This window comes from Aspergillus fischeri, genomic scaffold (assembly GCF_000149645.3).
Source record: "Aspergillus fischeri NRRL 181 1099437636247 genomic scaffold, whole genome shotgun sequence".
NCBI classification, from domain to species: Eukaryota; Fungi; Ascomycota; class Eurotiomycetes; order Eurotiales; family Aspergillaceae; genus Aspergillus; species Aspergillus fischeri.
The window spans coordinates 2,811,563-2,835,518 of NW_001509772.1; the positions used below are offsets into that span (position 1 = coordinate 2,811,563).

Genomic DNA, 23,956 nt, shown 5'->3' on the forward strand with positions numbered 1-23,956 from the left:
TACAATCCAGGAATCGTGGCCTCACTCCAGGCGGGCGGTGTGCTGGTCGTGTTTCACGCCAAGGGATCCGCTTTCGTGGATTCGATGATGCCGTTTGATGGGTGATGGTGTCCTTCAGGTTGTTGATGAGATGACGGACCTTCTTGGCTGTGACTCGGCCATTGTGGTTGCCGGTGTCCGCAAACTCAGGGTTCGTGCGGGCACCTCCATGGCGCGGGCTCCTTTTCTACTCCGTTCCTAGGTAGGCTCGAAGGGTTTTGGGGGCGCCCCGGGCGGGTCCGCCATCGGGCCGTGGTTAGCGCCCGCTCGGTACACAACAGGAGAAAAGAAACTATATCGAAGGGTGACAACTTTCGCAACCAACTGTAAGGCTTCTTTCCGGCAGATTGTCAGAAAAGCTGTCTCCTAGGGAGCTATTAGTTCCTGAGCAGGGCTTGGCCATGAATAGGTATGATTGACTACTCCATATGTTTTAGTGGTTTACATATTACCAGAGGGTACACCGTAAAATGGCGGTTTTTTATGTCTTGAATTAGTTAGCTGTAAGCGATTTGTTTTGCATTACTCCACCTGTTATTGGGCAGCTGGGGCCAACATCCCGCGAATGAAGGAGAGACCGGAGTTGGACCGCAACTCCGGATATTACCTTACCTCTACCAATGCACACTCCTTTAAATGAATCACAGCTGCTCGACAATCGGTCCTCTGACAGTGTTGGTGCCTTGAACACGCTGAATTTTGATTTTCCATCTTCTTTTCTTTCTTGCTCCCTTTTCTTCCCCCTCAACCTGTTTCATTCCCCGTACGCTGTACACGTATCCACGAGCATCATGTTCGCGTCGAGTATCCGATCGAGAGCTCTGGGATTGAGCCCACGAGCCCGGTTTGAGAATACGTACGAGAGGACCTTCCCTCGCATTGCTTCTCTCTCCCTCCTCAAAAATCGGCAAATACTAATAACTATCGTTACTAGTCGTCTTCCATCTTCCACTACCGAGCGCCGTTATAAATCCGACGAGACCCTCAACCGAATCTCCTCGAAAATCACACAACCCAAATCCCAGGGTGCCTCACAAGCAATGCTCTACGCCACCGGCCTGACAGAGGAAGACATGTCCAAGCCGCAGGTCGGTATCTCCTCGGTGTGGTTCGAGGGTAACCCATGTAACATGCACTTGCATGACCTGTCTGCGATTGTGCGTGATTCCGTGCTTCGGGCGGGTCTGGTTCCTATGCGATTCAACTCGGTTGGAGTGTCGGATGGGATCAGTATGGGCACAAAGGGAATGAGATACAGCCTACAGAGTCGGGAGCTGATCGCTGATGGCATTGAGACAGTGATGAATGCCCAGTGGTATGATGCGAATGTGTCGCTCCCAGGTTGCGATAAGAATATGCCAGGTGTGTTAATGGCAATGGGACGCACGAATCGGCCTAGTATCATGGTCTATGGCGGCAGTATCAAACCCGGATGCAGTGCAAAGGGCCAAAAGTTAGACCTGGTCAGTGCATTCCAGTCATATGGACAGTTCATCACCGGCCAGATCGATGAGAAGGAACGGTTTGATATAATTCGCAATGCATGCCCCGGCAGAGGTGCCTGCGGTGGCATGTACACAGCTAATACGCTGGCCACAGCCATTGAGACTATGGGTATGACCGTTCCCGGTAGCAGTAGTTGCCCGGCAGACGATCCTAAGAAGCTTGTTGAGTGCGAAAACATCGGGGAGGTGGTTAAGACTATGCTCAGGGAAGATATCAAGCCCAGGGATGTCTTGACACGTCAAGCTTTTGAGAATGCAATGATTGTGGTGAACGTGCTGGGTGGCAGCACTAATGCTGTTCTACATCTGATTGCTATTGCTGACTCTGTTGGTATCAAGTTGACTATTGATGACTTCCAGACAGTGTCTGACAAGACACCATTCCTAGCTGATTTGAAGCCATCTGGAAAATACCTTATGAATGACCTATACAACATCGGTGGCACACCAGCCCTCCTTAAATATCTCCTAAAGGAGGGCTTGATCGATGGCTCAGGAATTACTGTCACTGGCAAAACAATGAAGGAGAATGTAGCCTCATGGCCTGACTTCCCTGCTAACCAGGATATCATTCGCCCCCTCAGCAACCCTATTAAACCATCTGGTCATCTCCAGATTCTTCGCGGATCGCTGGCCCCGGGCGGTTCTGTTGGGAAGATTACTGGAAAGGAGGGTCTGCGGTTTGAGGGCACAGCTAAGTGCTATGACTACGAAGATGCATTCATTGAGTCCCTTGAGCGGGGCGAGATCAAGAAGGGCGACAAAACAGTCGTGATTATTCGGTATGAAGGTCCCAAGGGTGGCCCAGGAATGCCTGAGATGCTCAAGCCCAGCGCGGCCATTATGGGTGCTGGTCTTGGCCAGGACGTTGCACTTCTCACGGACGGGAGATTCTCAGGTGGCAGTCACGGATTCTTGATCGGACATATTGTGCCGGAAGCCATGGAGGGTGGCCCGATCGCGTTAGCACGAGACGGTGATCGGATCGTGATTGATGCTGAGGAAAGAGTGGTTGATCTGGATATCCCGATTGAAGAGCTCGAGAAGAGGAGGAAGGAGTGGAAAGCACCCCCGCTCCGATACCAGAAGGGAACTTTGAAGAAGTATTGCACGCTGGTCAGCGATGCCAGCCATGGTTGTGTCACAGACGGCCCGATCTAGGTATCCCGTCCAAATGTACGAAGACAGCAGGTAGATGAGAACTAAAGTCCAAGTATACATATCTTCAGCTTCCATCATAGGTTAACTTACCATATCCCCTTAGCCCTGTAGGAGCAACTCTACATGATGATATTACCAGCCTGGATAGGTAGTACTTGCGTTGATTGCCATCAAGATTTTCTACTCTAGAGCTCATAAGACAACAAGGAACCGAATGAGAGCAAAGGCCCAGCTGCATGTAGACTTGGGAATTGGTCAACACATGGGCATTTCGCGGCCTTCTTTCTCTGGCCAGTGAATGGAGGGCTGCCTGTGGTCGTCGCTGACCACCGTCAACACATACCACCGGATCGCTTCCGTTGAATTGTACCTACTTAGTCTACTCCGATGAGGCAGGTATATCCTGAGTATCCATTTTCCGTATTACCGACTACGTGCCTGTGACTTGCACTTCTGAGGCAGTACATAGCTAAATTGATAGGGATCCAGCCCAGACCGGTCCAAATTGAGGGGCAGCGAAGGAGTAGATTTTGGTATCACCCTCTGTTGCGTCCGATGTTTCAGTGGAGACTATCAACGACCAAGGTGCGGCTAGAAAGGTGGAGTTGTGTCGGAAGGATCCCATCTGCATCAGTCAAGCTCTGCCGGCGAGGTAAACTTTCTCCGCTGCGTGATTTGATGTTATTTGGCGATCACTTGCTTATTGTTCGGACAACTCGCTCTCCGATACCGACTCCCCGTCGGAGATGCGAGCTATGATCCGCTCTGATTCAGCCTAAAGTGAGACATCAAACCAATGTACAGAGTAGGGTGGTATCTACCCCTGTATTTGGGGGCGAGAACGGACCTAATCTATCCGCTACCGGCTAGCCCTACGGTGACCGACATACCTACTATCAATATCAACAGAATATTCACTGTCTACTCCTTCGCTGCCATTGGTACGGATTGCGGAATGACATCCGCATCCGTAGGAACAGTCCCACTTGGATCCTGAATAGTACCAGAGCTATAATCTGAATAAGCACTAGAGTATATCAATTTGACCCGCAATACGCTGTAAGTCGAGGATCAGGATTAGTGAACGCAGCTTGCAACGAGGTCGGTAGCCTGAGAAGGGAATCGGGATCTAGATCTTCACTTGTTGGCCAGGCGTCGGACTCTATACGTCGGTAAGTGTTGTTGAACCTCGACTATCCGAATTCTATTTGGGCTGTTCTCGACTATCCAAAAAGAGAAAATGGCCAAATATATCTTCTAAAACTAAAAGGATCGCTAGCCATATATATCGTAATCATGCATGTCATCCATCACCTTCCCTTCGCGTTACCTTGCGGGAGTTTCCCCCGCAGATAACGCGTAACCCATTCAAACAGACCAAGTATTGAACTCCCCACGTAATCCATGTTGTGGTGCCGAAGTGTATCGACGGAAAATGCAAATGCGTTGGTCGGATATGCCTGTATTTCAGATCCCGTAGGGTTAGGCCCATCGACCTCAAAGCCCTGAACTTGGCAAGTCCACTCTTCAACATCCACCCAGCCCACATCGATTGCCTTGTCAAAGTACTCGCGGAACCTGGCACCTGAGCCTTGCAGATCTTCGCGGTCATAGATCTCCCGCAGTCTGTATCTGAAGTCGCAGATGTGCCATGTCGCATACCCGTGGATAAACCCGCGGATGGTGGCCAGCATGTCCGGGTCTTTGTCCTTCAAGATTTCCAAAATCCGTACGCAAGCATGGATTGTATCGTCGGTGAGACGTTGAAGGGCCTGCTCCATCGTGATTCCGTCCACAGTGCACCAGTTGGTCACCAGATTGGCCTCGTCCTGATCATATTCCTTGTAGAAAGAGAAAAGATCATTCATAAGGGCCACGGGTCCGTCGATTTGCGCCATCACGCAAGACATCTCTGCAAAGAGCCTCTGCTCATCGAACTTGGAAGCGGGGAAGATGGTCCCCGCGACAGCACCACCGAGGCAGTTCAATCGTCGGAGGAAAAGTGGGTAGTGGTCGGCGCCAGGATAGCCCTGGAAATTGTGCTGCTCGATCCAACAGCCTTCGAAGTAATCAAAAGTGCAGCGCATGATGTTGAAGGCACAGAAGCTGCCGTAGTGTCGGAGGAGACGGGGCAGATGTGCATTGAACAGCACCCAGAAGGGGTGTTTCGGTTGCTTGCCCTGGATAAGGTCTGTCCAGAAGGCAATCATCTGGGTACTGGGTTCGCTGCTGATCTCGTCGTCCAGAACGTTAATGATGGACAAATATATGGAGACGTCTACTTGGGCTTCCCGAGGTAGCTTGCTCCAACAATAGACAATAAAATGGGAAATTGTCCGAGTGACAGCAGCAATTCGGCGGGGAGCCACCCCTTTGAGGATACTCCTCGGAAGAGGCTCGGTAAAGTATTGTGCAGTCTTGGAATGAACATGACGGAGGCCTTCAACCCGCTCCTCGTGTGTCAGGTTGTCATCATGGTACTCAATGGCATCAAGGAAGCGCACAATGGATTCGCAGTACGTGTTGGCGGGGAAGGTATTCATGTCCATGATGGAGGCAATTCAAAGAAACTTGAGATGCTCGTTGATGTCTTCGAGAGGCTGGGATTGAGGCTGCTTAAGTACCTTGGAAACATCATTTATCAGATGAACAGGAGACTTGGGGAGCTGACCGGCGCCCTTTTGTGCTCTACTCCAATCCTTTAGCGCGATATGACCATCTGGTCCATTCTTTCCCACGAGATGGACGAGGGGAAGGTGAGACTGTTTGACGGCAACAATTCCGTCCATCCACGCTCCAGTGTATCAACATTACCGCCCCACATGTCCACGCCGTAGTCGACGAGGTGGATGACGCGAGAAGCGAAACGCGAGATGGATCATTCTCGGCTTGATGGTACTCCAACATACTAGCAGGATGAACCCCCTGGCGCCCTGTCTTCCAGCCGGATGCCGAACATCGGACTCAACTGAGCGGACATGAATAGGTACATGAGCTAAACTACGTAGTAGGCCCCACCAACGGACGCAAGTAAGAAATTAATGGGCTGCATCGCGATGGTGTAAAGATACAACGGCGTTGTCCAAGAATGAAAAGCTGGTTATAACAATTGGGGCCAAATGCAGGTTAGCCATATGCATGAGCCGGAGTCATAGTTCCACCTGTATCTACTCTGCAGGCCTTCGGAGAGGCCAAGGACCAAGGACCTTTATGTCACATGTAAAGGTCTCCTCGTAGGCCAGACAAACTTCCTTTTCCCAACTCCCCGCAACTCGATATTCGCATTTGTCCACCTCTTTCTCATCACCTCGGACGGCCTGAAGTCGTGATCATGCTATTCCAAGACCTCTCCTTTCCAGCGGTCATCGGTGCAGCATTTGGTGTGTTTGCTATATCTGTAGTCGCCGGATGTATCTACGATCTGTTTTTTCATCCGTTGCGCAACTTCCCCGGCCCCAAACGGGCAGCCATATGGTCTTTCTACGAGTTTTACTACGATGTCATTAGAGATGGCACTTATCTCTGGGAAATTGAGAAGATGCACCACAAATACGGTACAGTGGCCATTTCAAAGCATCCAGAATCCAAGACACGCTGACCACTCCCAAAGGGCCGATTGTTCGCATCAACTCAAGATCTTTGCATATCCACGATCCGGAATACTTTAGCACCATCTACGCTGGAAGTGGCCGCAAGGTTAACAAAGAACTGTCAGCCGTGTCTGGGTACACATTCCCACATTCCACCATCTCCACTCTCGACCACGACCTCCATCGCAAACGTCGCGCCATTGTGAATCCGTATTTTTCTAAAAGGGCCATTGCGGACATCGAGCCGGTCATTCACGAGCGTCTGGATGCATTGATCTCGCGTCTTGCAGAAGCAAAGGGAAGCACCGTTGACCTGACGTGTGCCTTTTCTGCCTTCACTGCGGATGTTGTCACCTACCACTTCTATGGGTCCCATGCAAACTACATTGGAAGCAAGGACTTCAAGTACGGACTCAAGGATGCACTGACTGTGTTGTTGAATCTGTACAACCTCACGCGCTTCCTGCCAGTCCCCGCAACTACACTCAAGAACCTCCCGTTGCCAATCCTCGGGTTGATTAACCCGAACTTCCCTGAGGTCGTGTCGGCGCGGGAGGCTAACAAAAAGATGGTTTTGAACTACCTCAACAAGCCTGATGAAGAGAAAAACGCCATGAAAGACGCGAGATCCAAGTCTGTCATTGTGAGCGCACTGACGGATCCCAATGTCCCCGACGCGGAGAAAACACTGGATCGTCTGTTAGATGAGGGTGAAACCATCATTTTTGCCGGGATTGACACCACCGCTAGGACACTCGCCGTCGCCCTGTTCCACCTACTCAATAATAAGGATGTGCTGATGAAGCTGCGGAAAGAATTGCAGGCTATTGCAAAGTCGGATGGTCAACAATGGACCACGACAGAGCTTGAGGCCGTGCCATATATGGTGCGATTTCCATGATTCATCTGCCGATAACTTACTGACGCGTGTTACAGAGAGGCGTCGTCCAGGAAGCGATTCGCCTTGCGTACGGTTTAGTCGTGCGCATTCCAAGAATCTCCCCACACGAAGCTCTGCAGTACAACGGTTTCGTAATTCCACCAGGAGTAAGCTTGGGGTCCCACCCATCATTCCCACGGGCCCTCCATTAACACCAAAGTAGACACCGGTCAGCCAGTCAACCTATCTGGTCAACAACGACGCTTCCATATTCCCAAATCCTCAAGCATTCGATCCCGAGCGTTGGGTCAAGGCTGCACAAGACGGCGTCAGCCTCGACAAATACATGGTCAGCTTCAGCAAGGGCAGCAGGGGATGTCTCGGTATCAAGTATGATTTTCCATAACCGCAACCCAACCAGTGTGGTACTATTGCTAATTCTTTATCTCTAGCCTGGCATATGCAAAACTCTACCTCGGTATTGCAAGGGTTGCAACATCCTTGGATATGGAGCTATTTGAAACGACTGAGAAAGATATTGCTGTATACCATACACGGGGCTTCGCCTTTCCCAAGGAAGGTGACGGTGCAGTCAAGGCACAAGTTACGGGTCTGTGCAAATAGTAAGCGCTAAGCATGGGCTAAGTATGTGGGTTGGTGGGTCGTAGGATCTAGATAGTCGGAGTATGCACGTACTTTTGTTTTAGGCACCAAGACTTGTTGCTTACATTGGCGTAGATAAGCATTTCATATACTCCGAAATGAGTGGATACGATCGCAGTTGATGGCAACAGGTAGCTTCATTGATCACTCTGGAGCAAAGAATGTAAAACATCCAATTCTATGTTCTCATTCTCGTGGCTAGGAAGGAACTAGAACAGCACGCAGGATTTTATCTCGATTAGGACTTAGTAGTAATTAGAGAACCGACCTACTCTGCCGACATTGTCATTTCATTGACACACAGTATTATTGGATGAAGCCTTGTCATGCATGGGAGTGGATTACTGCCAGGCCCGGTCATACATCCGTCACCGACGCCGTTATCGGCTAGGATTTGGTCGGAGGATACCAGAAATGATTATCAATGATATTCTTTTCAGCAAAAGCCAGCTTGCGGTTAGATATATTAGGTCTAGTTCGGTATTATGTGGCTAATCATCCCAGTCACTACCCTCATACGAGTACCCAAAGACTTTCATTATACTCGAAGTTCAGTATCTGAACAAAGTAGGATTCAATACAAGCGGCACCGACAGTCCCCCTTCAAAGAAAGACTATGGGAGCTTCTACTTTCTCCCAGTCCTTTGCCGGAGGATATGAGGCATGGGCTTCACTGATGCTTCCTGCGCTAGTAGGATGCGCTTTGCTTATCTATCGAGCATTCTTTGCCATCAAATATCCTGCCAACCTCCCACTAGCTGGTGAGCCTGAAGGGAAAAGAACGTTCAGCTGGCGAACGAGATGGAGGTACTATACCGACTGCGAGGCTCTATACAGAGAAACATATGAGAACGTGCGTTCTTTTACACCACTGTTGACAGTGATACTGACCTAAGTCAAGTACACCAAAAGTGGCAAGACAGTCCTTCTCCCGGGTCTTGGATTTCGCAACGACATCGTCTTGCCTCAAAGCGCAATGCGGGATATCATGGCCCGTCCCGAAACTGAACTCAGTCACGCCGACGCGGTCCTGGAACTTGTTCAGCTGAAGTACGCACTTGGCCATGAAAAATACAAAGCCGATCCCTGGCCTTGTATGCTTGTCAAGTCGGATATCAATTCCAAGCTGGAGGCAGTTTGCGATGGTATGAACGAGGAACTGAAGTATGTATTTGATAAATACATTGGATGTGACACCGAGTCATGGAAAGAAGTCGATTTGTTGGAGACAATTCGAACGGTCATTATGGCCGCAGCGAGTCGATTTACCGTCGGATTTCCGCTCTGTACGTTTCTCCTTTCTTACTGAAGTATCTCTTTCTAACTGGAGAGCACAGGCCGCAACGAAGCGTACCTTCGAGCCTGCTGGAAAGTCAATGATGGGATAGTGATGAACGGCGGTCTGACCGGCGCGACTCCGCGTCTTCTGCGCCCAATTGTTGGCCCGTTAATCACGATGAAACTCCGTCGGAGCATCGAACAGGTCAAGAAACAAGTAGAGCCTATCTACCACCAGCGGGTGCAGGCACTGAGCCAGCAAAACAGTGCGGAAAAGCCCGCCAGCGAAGAACCGCAGGATCTCTTCCAGCAAATGCTCTGTTACGCCCAGAGAGAACGACCAGGCGAACTGCACGACCTCCCCAGCATGTCCAGACGGCTGTGTTTTGCCAACTTCGCAGCCGTGCATCAGACAACCCTGCTTGTAACAAATATGATCCTTAACATCGTCAGCTCAGACTCGCAATACAATACCATCTCCGTCCTCCGAGACGAAGTGAACGATGTCATCGGCCCCGACAGCGACACCAAATGGACCAAATACAAAGTCGCGCAGATGATCAAATCCGACAGTGTGGCGCGTGAAACCATGCGGTTATATTCAAACACCAACCGGGGGGTCTTCCGCAAGGTCCTAGTCGAGGGCGTCAAAACAGAAGATGGAATCGAGCTGCCCAAAGGCGCATACGTCTCCTTCCTGGGTCGTCCGCTCCAATGTGATCCCGAAGCTTTCGAAGATCCTTTCGAGTACGATCCCTTCCGGTTCTCTCGGATCCGCGAGCAGGCGCCCAGAGACACGAAAGGCAGGTCTAGCGCGAGTCATCTGAGCTTTGTGTCGACTTCGCCGGAGCATCTGCCCTTTGGGCATGGAGGCCATTCGTGTCCGGGTAGGTTCCTGGTAGACTTCGAGGTCAAGATGATTGTTGCCTATCTTCTGATGAATTATGACATCGAGTTTCCGGCCGAGTATAAGGGACAGAGACCTGCGAATCGGTGGATGGCTGAGGCGCTGGTGCCGCCTTCTGGGGCGCGAATTAGGATAAAGAGACGAAGCTAGGTATTGTTGTGATTCTTTTTTTCGACAGTTTCGGAAGTGAGCCGTACGTGAATCAAGATTAAGCCAGATGTGGAAGTACCAAACTGTTTCGTTACAAGTTGGGTATATAAAACAGCATTTTTGGTTATATAGTAATATCGCATTCATATTGAGCGAGAATTTGACAAGGAGATTTTTAAGCCGAGGGCAGCAACTAGCCTACCCCCTATTCTTATATAATCGAAAGGCTCTAATCCTATTAGACTGGCTGACCCAACCCGCAAACCCATACCCAACCCACCCAGCCCTATAGGCAGGCACCTCTACACAGTGCTGAGGACTAGTACTTGCTAGAGTATATCACTTATTAGTAAGGAAGCTAAGGTCTGCCTATGCTGTGCTGTTGGTTCTTACCAGCATAGGTGCAACATTCTATAATACATCGCGGGTGGTGCTGAAGCATCATAAGGGTGGAATGGAGTTCTAGATCTATTATACCCACTGCTATTCATATACTCAAGATTAGATATCTTTCAATAGAAAACATAAAGGAACATTAATTGAAAGCTAGAGATTATAGTCTAAAAATCTTCTTTTTGGTAATACCTCGAAGATCTGGAATGTGCAATATGTTCAATGTTTCATGGCACTTCCGGATTGAGGAAAGGTCTACTTCGGTATTCACTAATTCCACTGAGCCTATGGCTGCGAAGATCATATCATCTAGTAGGATTATTGCTCATTACTCCTCCTATATAGGTAGATATGAAAAGTAAATCTACGAGCGCCAGCTAATACACAAATGTACTTATCGAATAGCCACGTCTATAATCCGCGCGGCATGGAGGCACTTTTCATCCTGGAAGCGTGGAGCTACTACCTGGATGGCAGAGGGAGCTCCGTCAACAGCATCGGGGTCATCTGTCCTAATCAGCAAGTCTACCTTCTATGAAGTAGATATTCATGGTGTAAACTCACAGCTAGGCTGGACGCCATCGTCAATAACCATGGGGACAGGATCAAGTTCCTTGGAAGCTTCGCCGTAGGGGATGATACACGCAGGATACTATACGATATCGTAGTCAGCTCATAGCATCCAGGAATCTGTACACGGACTTCTTACATCCAGTAAATTCCAAATAACCGTATAAGGAGGCCACCCAAATGTATCATGCGGAACCGCCGTATTCTGCGCCCCAGGCGCAAGGACAACATCCAGCCCGTTCCCAACCCAGCACCTGCGCCATGCATCAGCATACTCCTCTCTCGCCGTATGTAGCGCATTGATCTTTTCAAACGGCGGGAGCTCCATATCAACAGGAAACGGGCCCGTGAACATCGGCGACGACATTTTAGCCACCGATGTTACGAGCGGCTCCCCGCTAGACGCGATGTGGTCGATGTGCGGTCCGTAGATGAAGTATTGGAATGCTAGGCGGCTTGCGTAGGCGATGTCTCGCGAGGAGTCATCTGGGAGTCGGACTATATGGTGACCGTGCTGGGATAAAGATTTGATGGCGGACTCTAGAGCTCTCCGCACAGGAGGATGTAGTGGGAAGTCCTTGCTCTCAGGGAGGATGCCTATGGTTAACTTGTCTTGAGAGCCGTACTCAGGTGTTAGTGGCAGCTCCTGCCACGGTGATGCACTCGCAGTGACATCGTACTTCCAAGGTTCAGCCTTAAGCACCATCGACATGAAGAGCTCGATATCTGCGAGGCTATGCCCCAGAGGCCCTGCGGATGGTTTGAGTCCTGGAATCCCTTCCATGGCTAGACCTGCTACCTGGCCGCCCCAGGGAATGCGGTCGGTTGTAGGCTTGAAGCCATACACACCGCAGCAGAGAGAAGGAATGCGGATCGACCCTGCGATGTCGGTTCCTACGCCCAGGATCGAACCGCGGAAGGCGACCAGTGCTCCCTCGCCGCCGCTTGATCCTCCGGCTGTTAGACTCGTGTTATGCGGATTTAAGGTCCGGCCGAAGATGTTGTTTTCGGAATCACCTGTCTGTGTTGTGTCAGTCATTGAACCCAGTTATGCAAGGGACGGCAACCAACCATCATTGTCTGAGGGATATTCGTTTTCACATAAAGTACTGCCCCAAGGTCGAGTAGGATCTCGACCAGGGTTGATTTATGCCACACCGGCTCGTTCTGAAGAAACGAGACATATCCAAGAGTGCTCTGGATCCCCTCTAGGCAGAAACTGTCTTTGATGCTGATGGGAAGGCCGTGAAGCGGACCTATTACCTTCTTCTCTCTTTGCAGGTATTCATCTAAGAACTGCGCACGCTCGATGGCTTTGATAAAGAAATGTTCCGTTAAACATGAAGTCTATCGTAATCAGTCGCCGGTATCTCATTGTATAATGGAGGGAACCTCTCCATGGATGCAGAAGCCACTTACCAGCTGCTGCGCAATTGCCGCCCTTTTGCAGAAGGCCGTCGTGACATCTACTGAACTAAACTCTCTCTCGGCAAGGTTCTCTAATAATTCCACCGCGGAGAAGTTCTCCGTGATGTCTAGCTCTTTATCAGAGAGAATGCCGCTTCGGCGAGCAATGTCAACCTCGATTAGATGGCCATTGGCGGGGACTGAGGCTCGGAAGTCGTCGCTGAGGCGCCATTCCGATGGGATTTGGGCGTCTAGGTGTTTGCGTTTTGCTGCGACAAGGGCCTGCCAGTCAGTCTTGGGGGATGGGGATATGGTCATTTTCCTTCTCTGGATATAATGATAAGGGCATGGCTCGACTGTCTTAAACAGCTGTGGCGCTAATAATGAGTACAGGCATTTACACATGCGAGTCTATGCGGGGTACAGCATAGATAGCACTGAGAAACCAACGGGGTAATCTATCTACCAGTTTCAGATAGGAGAATGCGTCGACCTTCCTAAACGGGACAAGTGATGAGAACACGGCTCATATCACGGTAAATACGACACCGTAAGACAGAAGCAGAGATTCTACGTGCCTCGGGTTGTATCTATGAATTCTCCCGTCTCATCATAACATCTTCCGGCCTCAAACCAACAAAATTCGTCAAATAATACGCATCGATAATGATACGATCATCCTCGCAACCCATCAACCCAACACAAACCAGCCCATTCAACCAGTTATACTTCCCCGCAGTCTCGATCCGCAGATGTGAGAAGAACTCGACGTCATCTTGTGTAACTGTCGGCGGTGGTCTCATGGCTGGGTTCTCGGCTACCTGTTTGGCATATTGTGTTCCCGGTCCGGGGCGGTAGAGACCGTGCGCTTGCACGAAGAGATAGTGGTCGTCGACTGTCTTGATGGTGTACCGTGCGTCGAGGGTCATGGACTGTGATGTTGTTAGTGGCAAGGTCTCTATATCGATAGGGCCGGGGAATGGATTGGGAAAGGCTACATACATGCGTGCCCTCGATAACAGTCGCCCAGTCTGCACCACCCAGAGGAAGAACGGTTCCTTCAAGGTTCGGCCCCTTGAATGTACCGCCTGTTATGTTCGCGATGCTCCGAAATACGCCCGTTCCGTTGGGGGCACCGATATTGATTTCTTCCGAGGCGATGGTGCACTCGAGGCGGTAAAGGAATTTCAGGCCTGGCCTTCGCATTGGGGGGCTATTTGGGTAGTAGGCATTTCCTGGGGAGTCATTGTTTGTGGCGGCCATGATTCCTGCACGGTGTTGGATGATGTTGCCAGTAAGTGATGAAGTTAGTATTGCCTCTTTATCTATGATAAGAGTCGGCATCTACATTATGAGATATCCCGGCCTTATCTGTCCGTTAATTTCATAGAGAGCCGTTGCCCGAAAAGGCAGGTTGACCCCAACTCCATCTAAGCGATCGCGTATTGATAGCCTGGGCCCCGCGGGCTCCAGCAAGCACGAACTTAGATCGCAGTGCTTACTTTGTGACACTTTGTTCCGCATAGACCTTCCATATTAGAATGAGATTCTTTGTTATCGGAGGTCTCTTAGAGTCATACTACCATCCCACGAAATGTTAGTGATTAGATTCGACTGGGACACTTATACCCACCCTTCCTTTCCACCTAATGACTCCAATCTCTTCAAACAACCCTTGCTAACTACATAAAAGTGAATATACAATTACAATGGCATTCCTCGTCCAATCCCTCCTCTCCAACCCCGGAATCCAACTACAAGACCGCCAGGAAGCCCTAGACAGAGTGCTGTCCGACCCCGGGCTCCCAACATAACCGACACTCCAGGTGCTGCTCTATATATGGATACTGTGGGGAAGGATCGGACTTCTGTGGGCCCGGGAAGTGTTACTCGGGAAGTTGTGAGGATGATAACGGTGGACCCAGCATCAACGGTGAGTGTGGACCGAGTTTTGCTGGCAACAAGACCTGCACTGGGACGCAATTTGGCAACTGCTGCTCTGCGTCGGGGTACTGTGGGAGCACCGAAGAGTATTGTGGTCAAGGAAAATGCTATTCCGGTGCTTGCACATCTTGACCTTGTGCCTGAACTACGCAGGGTGATGGTCATCCTGAACACTATACAACAGTGGACAGAGTATTTGCGAGCTCTCAGGACCTATGGACCTTAAAAATTGTTTATGTAGTACTATACGGGAAACTTAGGGAGAAAACGAAGGTTAACCTCTCTCACCACTATGTGAATGAGACGCGTTGGGGTGAAAACTTGTGGGCCCGAATTGTAACTTAGACCTTACTTGTACTGTGTCAGAGTATAAATGGCGACGTTGATTAGATCTCACTCTAACAATGGTTTACCAACTACTGAGCCGTCGAATCAATCTAGTGGTGGACTTCTACAGTAGTACGGCTGTTCAAGATGGATGGAGCAGGGCTGCTCAAGTCTATTACGAGGCAGATCGGGAGGTTGATAGAAGAATTGACCATTTGTGGAATGTTTAGCGAGGAGGACTAGGTAATTGGGCTGAAGCTGGTTGGAAATTGAGCAGTAGAAATATTTGGGTTTTCTGGCTTGTAAAAAGAATTAAATGATTTAAACGGTGCCTGCTACATCTATCGCGGCTTAGTGTCGTTGGGTACGTGGCGGTCGGACAGTGGAGGAGTTTGAAACTGAAATTCTCCCCGCAGCGTCAATGGATGGCTGATTCCTACCATCGTCCAATTCAGCGCCAGAGATCTCCAGCCGTGGCATACATAAGAGACAAACTTTTGATATACGCAATATTCTAGCAGGGCTCCTGATCAGTTTTTATATTCTCTTCATGTTCCAGACAAGATCCAGTCACCGGATCTCTGCGGCGAATCCAGTTCGCAACCTGGACGGCATGGACCACGAACGATGTTCAGCTCTACACAATGAGATTCTGTATAGAGGATGGGTGGGCAGTGGCAGACGAGCTGATGAGCTCCCTTCCCGGACATGGTGGGATTACAATGCACCTCCCGAGGCCACTCGAAACCGACTATCGCCGTCCTTGGTAGCCTTCCTCAAGCAAGCACGCTTCTTACCATATGAAGAAAATCCTGATTATTCTTTCCTCTATTTCGTGGCTGGTCTGGTGAGCAGTGAAGGTCTTCTATCAGTGTCAGAGCGGGGAACATACCTAGATAATGAGCGCTTTGTGTTTCTTTACTACGCTACCGCGTATAAAGCAGGGGATCAGCAGGGCATCTTGTGAGTTATCCATATGTACAAATATATAGACGTGCATTCTGCTCATACTTCTTGAGCTTTGACCAAGCGACATCAACAGCTGCATTTGTGGGCGATCTCGCAGATATAACGGCAATGTGTGAACGGGGTTGGGGATGGAAACCCCTCGAAGTTATTCTGGATGCGTATCTCGAAATGATTGATGAAGGAAAGATCTTTGCAGCTCTTGACTGTCAAGCAATTCAAGAATACGAAATCCTTGAGTCATTTTCCCCATGGAGGATCCGCGCATTTTCCGACACTGATCTGGAGAAATCCGTAATCTCCATGAGGCGACTTCTTGATGCGATTAAGACTCGACTACCGGCGCAGAAACCGCCGAAAGAAGAAAAAAGACTCCAGTGGTTTGATCTCTTGGATCAGGACTTCCTACCTACGTCCAGCTTTGCGTATCAATTCTTGACTATAACTGCGGCTTGGTCAATTCCCATCAAGTACATTGCCCCTGGTATTTACCTCCCACGCAAGCTCGACCAGCAACCCTACCAGTCCTCACAGTCCGAGCCGGAAGACATGCCCTTCCGCATATTCCATATCGATGGGCTCGGCGGCCAGTATCCTTCGTGGACACCGCTAAATGAAAGTTCCACGGTCCCCGCGGGGCTCTACCTCAGTGAGGTCGTGCCCAGAACCAACACAGCTTTCAGTGACGGGTGTGTCCTCGTGCTCCCATACGGACTTGGGGCGCACGGGTGGGCCCGCAAATCAGACGGCGAGCAGATGGGCATCAATCCTGAGAGCGAGCACCCCATACCTACCGATCAGTCCTTCGGGCTCTATCAGTCTGGGTTCACGGGTTTCACGGACCTTCGCGACGTGCAGCTCTGGAAGGTGCTGCAGAGCTGGGCGGAAAGGGTAGAACAGGGAGATTGGGATGTGGGTGAGGATGGAGTTGCGGGGGGGGTTGAGAAGTTCAAGGAAGCTGATACTGAGACCCATTGGCGGAAATATTGGATACCTCCCAGCTGGTGAGCGCCCTCAGCTCCGATATGGAGTATGCTATACGCATTGGGCGCTGCGCCGTATAGGATATCACCAGCGATTTCACTTCTTCACTCGTTTTCTAGGACACGGGTAGATGTAGATGACGATGAGAGCTCATACTGATCATATCGTCTGGGGAATAGTTAGTAATTTTGACCAAATATGCCACCAATCCGACTACTCTCGCTGCTCCCAAAGGTTTTGGTCTTGCAAGTTACATTCGTACCAAGGGAGGTAGTCTTACCCTGATCAATGCTGTGGTACTTTACTAAGTTCACAGGCCGATTTCTAATAATATATCTAATTTCATCCAGCCGAGATCCGTCGCTTACCCGGCGACTTGACTGATGCGCTAGGGAGCAGTTAGTCCGAGTGACCAAGCTGTCGCCGGAGGGGACGTCTGCCGTTCTCAGCTTCTCAGCTCCCTCCGCTGATGAGCCCCAGCTCCGTTCTGACCCAGCGAGGATGTCACTCCGTTCCAGCTGGCTGTCGCCCGTCGGTCCGCCATGACGCCATACCCGTGGCGAGCCTGACGTGGTGAAAAATGTACGGCAGGAATGCTGCTAGTTATTTGGGCCTGTAAGTTTCAGGTTGGATGGTGATGCGAATGTGAGTTCGGGAGCCCAGACAGGCACTTCTTTATCCTCGAACAGCAACTTCATGCTAGGCCAGAAACAAATTCCGCGTTCAATCTGCTTCACATGAAGCAAGTATTGGTCCCAATGACGTCAAACTGACTAGATCAATTGCTAAATACCTAGGAATGAGGCCAAATGTACACCACCAAAAATATTACCACCTGATACTCCACGCACCTATGCAGTCCTAGAAATGGAACTACTTTGCAATTATAAGTAACCCTGGGGTCCAAACGGTTAAAGGTCCTCAAACATCGGTCTAACAGTGCTTGAGTATCATCCTCAACAATGTCTCGGGGTTCTTGAGGTCCTGAGAGGCTTGCCACTTAATCCAGGTTTGTTATATCGGCTCTAAGCCCGCAGCGGAAGATATTGACTCACCAATCAAGAGCCAGCCGAGGGCATCTACGCGACAGCGCAGGGCCTATGAATAGTCAGGCATGAACGCTGTGTTTGCCCACGCTGAGTCAGCCTGAGACAATTTGCTCCTCATGGCGAAGGTGCGCGTGCCATTCTCAACGTGAACAGTTGGCCAACGTCTCTTTGACATGCTTCTGGATAGTATTACACGCTCAGTCACAGCAAAGGTTAATTCGAACGTCGGTTGCTGGCGACTCACGGAGTCGATTCATGCGAGAGCCGACAAGGACGGTCTCAGGGACGACAGGTCGGCGGACTGAAATGGGCAAATCCTGAAGGATGGTAATTGAAGAGAGATACCTGCTTGTGTGTACGTCGTCTAAAACCATATGTTTTCTCTTTGCTCCATCTAGCACGACAATGTCCAAGCAACCCGTCAAACAGCACCTCGTGGCCTCCGTGAGCCGTGCTTACCGTTCAGTTAATCCGTTTTTGTATGTCCCTGTCAGCAGAAGCTCCAGGTTAAAAGAGATATTGTATGGGCGAGGGTGGTGAGCCTCGTGGAAATCCAACGGCCACCGTGTACGTCCGCACTCTATGTCCCCCATCCGTATAGTCGTTGTTCTGCTGTCGGTGGGTCGCCATAGCCCCTGTCCGGCGCCTCCATTACGTCGTCCCGTCAATAGCGCGAGGATCTGTTCATTGTCGGCCGGGTGTGGATTCAAAGAAGTTCAGGATCGGCATTATCTTTTCTCCTGGAGTCCGCCGCTGAGGTCCGTAGACCTATCATGAGGGCTAACCTGTCCATTGCTTGAGCTGGTCATTATTCAAAAATCTCGAAATATGCCAGTCTCCCATTGCTCTAGTCAGTCGGCAAGTACACGACACCATGATTCCGTTTGTCAGACACCTCAGTCACAAGGCCTCAGACCACCAATATGAGGTACCACACCATTGCCAAAATTAATGGTTGCTTGGGAGAGCGAGCGGAGAATTCTTGAGCTGCGAATCTCTTTCGATGAGACGACCGTATCTGTATATCCCTGATTGACTACTATTCCAAGCCCGCACTGTCTACCTCCCATCGTCGTTGTACCCTAGTAACATAATACCAGACGGAACAGGCCCATTTGTAGTAGCGCACATTATTCGGAACGGATATTGGCAAAGTATATATAATTTGATCAGGTCGTTCCGAGCATTGATTTGGCGGTCACTCCAAATCATGACTTTGAAACGGAGAGAAGCGTACCAGGATGACCTTTTGCATTCTCCCCCTATATAAGTCTATTTCACGGGCTGACCACAAGGCCTCGTCAATACCCTGGTTCTGAGTACGTTCAGGTAAGCTAAGGGGTCGTACGACAGCAGAACTTAGAGAGCCAATGACCAACCTGTGCCACAATTTCAGCATCTTCCGGCGTGAAAGATATCAGGCGATTAACTAACTCCAGGTCTCCCAGCATATCGTCGAGCCATCCATCTTGGTGCAAACAAAAGGGTGTTTAGATGTCAGCCCGGTACAAGAAGCGTGCAAGTTTTATCATCCAACTAGGCTACCATTGTCAAACCTTGAACAAGCAGCCAGAATTAAAGTAGTGATGGTGATGGCTGGGTTCCGAGACCTGAGGAGACTTGTGCCCCAAGCCCTCACTACCGATTGTTTTAGCCAGATATGGCAGTATGCTCGTCCCACGAAAGATGATTCGCCAGGGTGCGGAGCCTGAAGGTTACCGAAACGTAAGTACTCTGAGCTATTACCTCACCGCCTTTCTTCTATATTTTGGTTGCTCTTCGGTCCGAGACCCTTCGGCTTGCTTCAGTCGATCTTCTACTTCGTCTAGATCGTAGCATCTCTAATTCGCGATGTTATTTTGAACATGTTTGAATGGGGAAGCCTAGACCAAAGGTCCCTGACTGCTTGTTTTGGATTCGGAGGTTGCTGGCGAAAGTTATGTCAAACTTTCCCGCAGAGATCCTGTGCTTATATAGTCACGTGACCTCATCAGTTCTGTCCCTTGCTCGCAATTCCCTTTTGATTCATTGGATACTGGAATGCGGTGGTGCTAAATCTCTTTAATTCTGAAGGCTTTCACCCAGTTTAATGATCTGCCCCCTCTGATTGCTTGCCCATCCCCTTTATGAATAATGATGTTTGTAACCCCTTCCGAAAATGGAGTGAATGAACCTTAATAAACTGATCATATCTCCACCGCACTGATTCCAACTATCTTGAGAGGAAAAGAGGTGCCACCGCCTCCTTGCATTTGATCACTTCCAACCTTGCTGCCATTGGTGGTTTCTCCACCTGTACATTTTTATCCCTTGTTTTGCGCTTCCCATACTACTATAGAGTTGCATTTGGTCCGAGTTCGGGTGAGTCCAACTATGGTTGGAACCGAACCACTGTGATTTTGAGTCCAAATTTTGGAAATTAGAACCAAACCTAACCCATTCCAATTTGGTTTGAGTTTAACCATAAAAACCCACCACTAGGCCTAAATAGGCCTAGATAGGCCTATACTAACTAACCATGGTTAGATTTGGTTTGATTTAGTTTGAGTTTAACCACTATCATTCAGTGAATTTTAACCATTTTAAAATTTCAAATAATTATTAACTACTATACTATCTACCATACTATCACTATACCTATAGAAAATTAATATTTTTATATGAAATATATAGTATTTATCATTATAATAATCTATATCTAAGATATTAATTTAATATCTATAGGGCTGAATGGGTGGTGGTTAAAAATCTATGATAGTTATTAACTATTAGTTATATATATATATATATCCATACCACTTTCATACCAACCCCTAATAGAAATAATTATTCCCTTATATCTCAGCAACCACTAGGTATTTTAGATTAATATTTATATATTTAGATAGCCTAGATCTAGGGCTATCTAGTGATATCAAAATTATTATAGAAATCCTAGAAATTAGTGGTTTTCATCTAAAATAGTGTGGGTTGGTTAGTTAAATCTAATAAATCCTTAAAAACCATAACCGACAGTTTTAACCAAACTTGAATTGGTTTCAACCTAGGGAAACTAAAACCGGTGTGATTCCCTAGGCTAGGGACCGAACCCAAACCACTGCGAGTGTTACGGTCTTTTCTTCCATGCACTTCCCTTTCTAGTTTCCTTGAGGTTATACCCACCTGACATATTCCCCTAAGAGAAGTGGTTTCTTTCTACTATAAAATTAGTAGTGTGACTTAATTAGTTATGTAGCTTAGTGTTCCCCTCTTTTAGGTAGTATAAGATATATATCTCTTGCATGGGTCCTTTAGCTAATAAGTTATCCTTATATTTAATTTCAAATTATTGATTATGCTTAACAAGGACTTAGATGTGAAGGGCTGAAGCAGGACTTAAATTTAATCTAACTAGGCCATAAACTGTGTATAAAAAGCTTGAAGAAGAGAGGTTCTCCCTATGCATTCTCCATGTCAACAAGCCAAGGTCTCGTGATACATGTGACTAATATCAGGCACTGGCCCGTGACAATACCCCCCTCCTAGCCTTAACCTTGTTAGGGGTATGACGACGTCGGTGCTGGTATTGATTTGCTGGCAAATCACATCTAAAACAGGACTGTATTAATCTTCAAAGGCATCTAGCGCAGTGCAGTTCTGAACTAAGTCTAGTCTTTCCTACATCTCTTCTACTCACCCTGCCTATTTTACCAATGCTTCATTGCGATATCCTCATCTAATCTTCCTATGTCGTACGGCTAGGATCTGTTCAACTTCATATTCCTCCTCTCCGTTAACGAGCAGTGGTGGCGGCTGGGTGTTGTCCATAATCTAGGATGGGAATGGGTCTGTTGCTGCTGGGCGGACTAGTTTGATATAAAACACTAGGTGTATGCCAGTGGGTATATTGAGTCAGACTGTAAATAGTGACGGGATGTCTACTACTCAGTACTAAGCATGTAGCTAATCTAACTTCTTTGATAGTTGCTATGAGTGTATGTTTCAAAGGTTTAGCTAAATCCAGTCATCCTTCCTATAGATAGGGGCAGCCTGCTGGTGTTGGTTTATTTGCTCTTCCTGTAGGGCCTGTGCAGAAGTAATAATGGCTTAGGCCTAATTAGTGGCTTCTTGTAGGTGATTTACAAAGGTTTCACCTGCCTTTCCTAGCTGAGTTAAGGCGTCTTGTAGCTGCCCTGCTTCGTTAATACTAATCAGATTAATATAGTAGCCATGGGTGAAGAAGAATGGCGAGATTCCTATTAAAGCAGCATCGCGATTATTAATTACCATGGTAACTATTAGTAGTAGCTCCTTCTAGTTATCTTATGTATACATAGTGAATATATATAGAATTTGTTTAATCTCTTGGTTAGCACACTCTGTTGCACTATTAGTCTGTGGGTGAAAAGTAGTGGATAATTAATACTAAATTAATTGTCACAGGCTAGAAGCCTTAGGAACCTATGACCTAGGTTTGGACGGTAAGAAATCGCTAAGGGAGAAATCTAGCTAGGGCCGCGGCGGCCAAACATAAAAGGAGTGTGCGAATGGTTCTCACGGTCACGTGACCGGACAGATTACTACATTGATTGGTACGAAGTCACGTGACCGGCAGCTGGTGTCCAGTTTGGATATGACTTCGCGAGGGCCGTACGATTCGATCAAACAGCCTGAGCACTCAGCGGGCCCTGCCCGCTACATTAATAGCCTTTTGCATACTCTTCCCTAGAAGGAGCTCACAAATTAGGGGCTACAGTTACTTATAATTACTAGTGGTACTCTGTGATGCATATAGAAGTGCATAAGAAATACCTCTGCCACATCCTCTGCTATTATCTCTCTTATTCTAATAAGGATTATACCCTTTATTAACTAATCTGTTATCACCATGCAGTTTGTTACTCTTATAGGCCCTGAGGGTGGTAGCCTAGTAATGAAGTCCACTGATATTTTGGCCCAGATTTGCTGGGGAATTAGTAGTAGTTTTAATAACCTATGCTTTGTGTCTTGCTATACTAAGCTCTGTCTGTAAACTGTATAGTTTTAAAGGAAGCATTATACATCCTTTACTGCTCCAGGCTAGAAAAACCATTAAGATAGTATTAAATAGGTGGCATCTCGTCCTGGATGTGCTGTAATATGTGAGTTATGGACTTTCTATATAATTCCTATACATAGGACCTTATTATCAGGGATCTAGATCCATTATCTGAAATGAAGCAATCCCTAGTCATCTAGATAGCACTCAGATAAGCTTATCTTAATGTTTGTTTCAGCAGCAATTCAGTGCTCTCCCTTTAACAAGGTGTTAGAGATCTGTTGGTATATTATGTCAGAGAGTCAGGCCTTTTTCCATTTGTCTTAAAGTTCTGGCTCATTAAAGAGGGGAATGTTGTCACAGTGCTGCTGCGAATAGGAGTTGGCATTACTGAGGAGGAATCACGTGACCTTGGGAATATCTTCACCACATAATTCTGAAACCTGTTTAAAGCTCTTTGAGCTACATCCTGTCTATAGAGCCTACCCGTACCAGTCTATCTGCAGCCTGGGACTTTAGATAAGGATTAGTGAAGCTAGCCTGAGTGTTAACTACCTCTTCAACCCATCCTTACCTGCCTGCAAGCCTGCACCTTAACATTACATAGCTCCCCCCTTGGAGTTAACACTGTCAGAATGCCTGCCCCTCTGCCCCCATTCCTGCTGGGTGCCCCTGAAGAGTTCTCCAAGCACGTTGCTAGCCATGGCACTAAATGGTATGAATACTACTACCTAGCGTATGAGTACATCCAGAAAGCTAAATTAACTATTAATGAAGCAAACTAACAAGCTGAATAATCTGAGGCCTAATTCCTAGAACTCCAGCGTGAATTTACTACCTTAGAGCAGAGGCGTGAATAAGAGACTACTAAACTAAGGGCTATCCTGCAGTACCAGAAGGAACAGCTGTAAGAGAAGGAACAGTAATATGTGAAGGCTGCTATAGAAAGGGACCAAGCCCATCACTTAGCTACCCCTACTGTAAATACACCTGTATCTACACCTGTGCATGAGCCCATCACTGAGAAGCCTGTAGTTACTCTAGTGGGAGCGCCTGCATTAGCTACTACCCTATCTTCTAAAGCTACTGGATTATTAGAACAACTCCCCGACCCTAATAAGTTTAA

At 48.3% G+C, this 23,956-nt stretch overlaps 7 protein-coding genes across 7 annotated transcripts, besides 2 other annotated features; 4 read left to right on the forward strand and 3 right to left on the reverse strand.

Annotated features, from left to right (window-relative positions):
* Window positions 1-830: 830 nt before the first annotated feature.
* NFIA_042060 (dihydroxy-acid dehydratase) lies at window positions 831-2,705 on the forward strand (the record flags this gene model as incomplete). The annotated part of the gene is made up of 1 exon (XM_001266524.1): window positions 831-2,705. The coding sequence occupies one exon, from the start codon at window positions 831-833 to the stop codon at window positions 2,703-2,705; it is 1,875 nt and encodes a 624-aa protein (XP_001266525.1).
* Window positions 2,706-4,015: 1,310 nt separating this feature from the next.
* On the reverse strand, window positions 4,016-5,254 carry NFIA_042070 (trichodiene synthase (TRI5) domain protein; the record flags this gene model as incomplete). The annotated part of the gene is made up of 1 exon (XM_001266525.1): window positions 4,016-5,254. One exon carries the CDS (start codon window positions 5,252-5,254, stop codon window positions 4,016-4,018), a length of 1,239 nt encoding a protein of 412 aa, XP_001266526.1.
* Window positions 5,255-6,036: 782 nt separating this feature from the next.
* NFIA_042080 (cytochrome P450) lies at window positions 6,037-7,799 on the forward strand (the record flags this gene model as incomplete). The annotated part of the gene is made up of 5 exons (XM_001266526.1): window positions 6,037-6,259; window positions 6,316-7,181; window positions 7,232-7,342; window positions 7,399-7,565; window positions 7,628-7,799. 5 exons carry the CDS (start codon window positions 6,037-6,039, stop codon window positions 7,797-7,799), a joined length of 1,539 nt encoding a protein of 512 aa, XP_001266527.1.
* A 1,015-nt stretch (window positions 7,800-8,814) lies between these two features.
* On the forward strand, window positions 8,815-10,173 carry NFIA_042090 (cytochrome P450; the record flags this gene model as incomplete). The annotated part of the gene is made up of 2 exons (XM_001266527.1): window positions 8,815-9,124; window positions 9,176-10,173. The coding sequence occupies 2 exons, from the start codon at window positions 8,815-8,817 to the stop codon at window positions 10,171-10,173; spliced, it is 1,308 nt and encodes a 435-aa protein (XP_001266528.1).
* Window positions 10,174-10,960: 787 nt separating this feature from the next.
* Window positions 10,961-12,861, reverse strand: gmdB (general amidase GmdB; the record flags this gene model as incomplete). Its single annotated transcript, XM_001266528.1, has 5 exons — window positions 10,961-11,073; window positions 11,131-11,218; window positions 11,276-12,157; window positions 12,208-12,483; window positions 12,556-12,861. 5 exons carry the CDS (start codon window positions 12,859-12,861, stop codon window positions 10,961-10,963), a joined length of 1,665 nt encoding a protein of 554 aa, XP_001266529.1.
* A 272-nt stretch (window positions 12,862-13,133) lies between these two features.
* Window positions 13,134-13,806, reverse strand: NFIA_042110 (DUF3237 domain-containing protein; the record flags this gene model as incomplete). The annotated part of the gene is made up of 2 exons (XM_001266529.1): window positions 13,134-13,475; window positions 13,546-13,806. The coding sequence occupies 2 exons, from the start codon at window positions 13,804-13,806 to the stop codon at window positions 13,134-13,136; spliced, it is 603 nt and encodes a 200-aa protein (XP_001266530.1).
* A 2,145-nt stretch (window positions 13,807-15,951) lies between these two features.
* On the forward strand, window positions 15,952-16,788 carry NFIA_042120 (uncharacterized protein; the record flags this gene model as incomplete). Its single annotated transcript, XM_001266530.1, has 1 exon — window positions 15,952-16,788. The coding sequence occupies one exon, from the start codon at window positions 15,952-15,954 to the stop codon at window positions 16,786-16,788; it is 837 nt and encodes a 278-aa protein (XP_001266531.1).
* A 5,225-nt stretch (window positions 16,789-22,013) lies between these two features.
* Window positions 22,014-22,211: a mobile genetic element.
* Window positions 22,212-22,493: 282 nt separating this feature from the next.
* Window positions 22,494-22,946: a mobile genetic element.
* Between the last annotated feature and the right edge of the window lie 1,010 nt (window positions 22,947-23,956).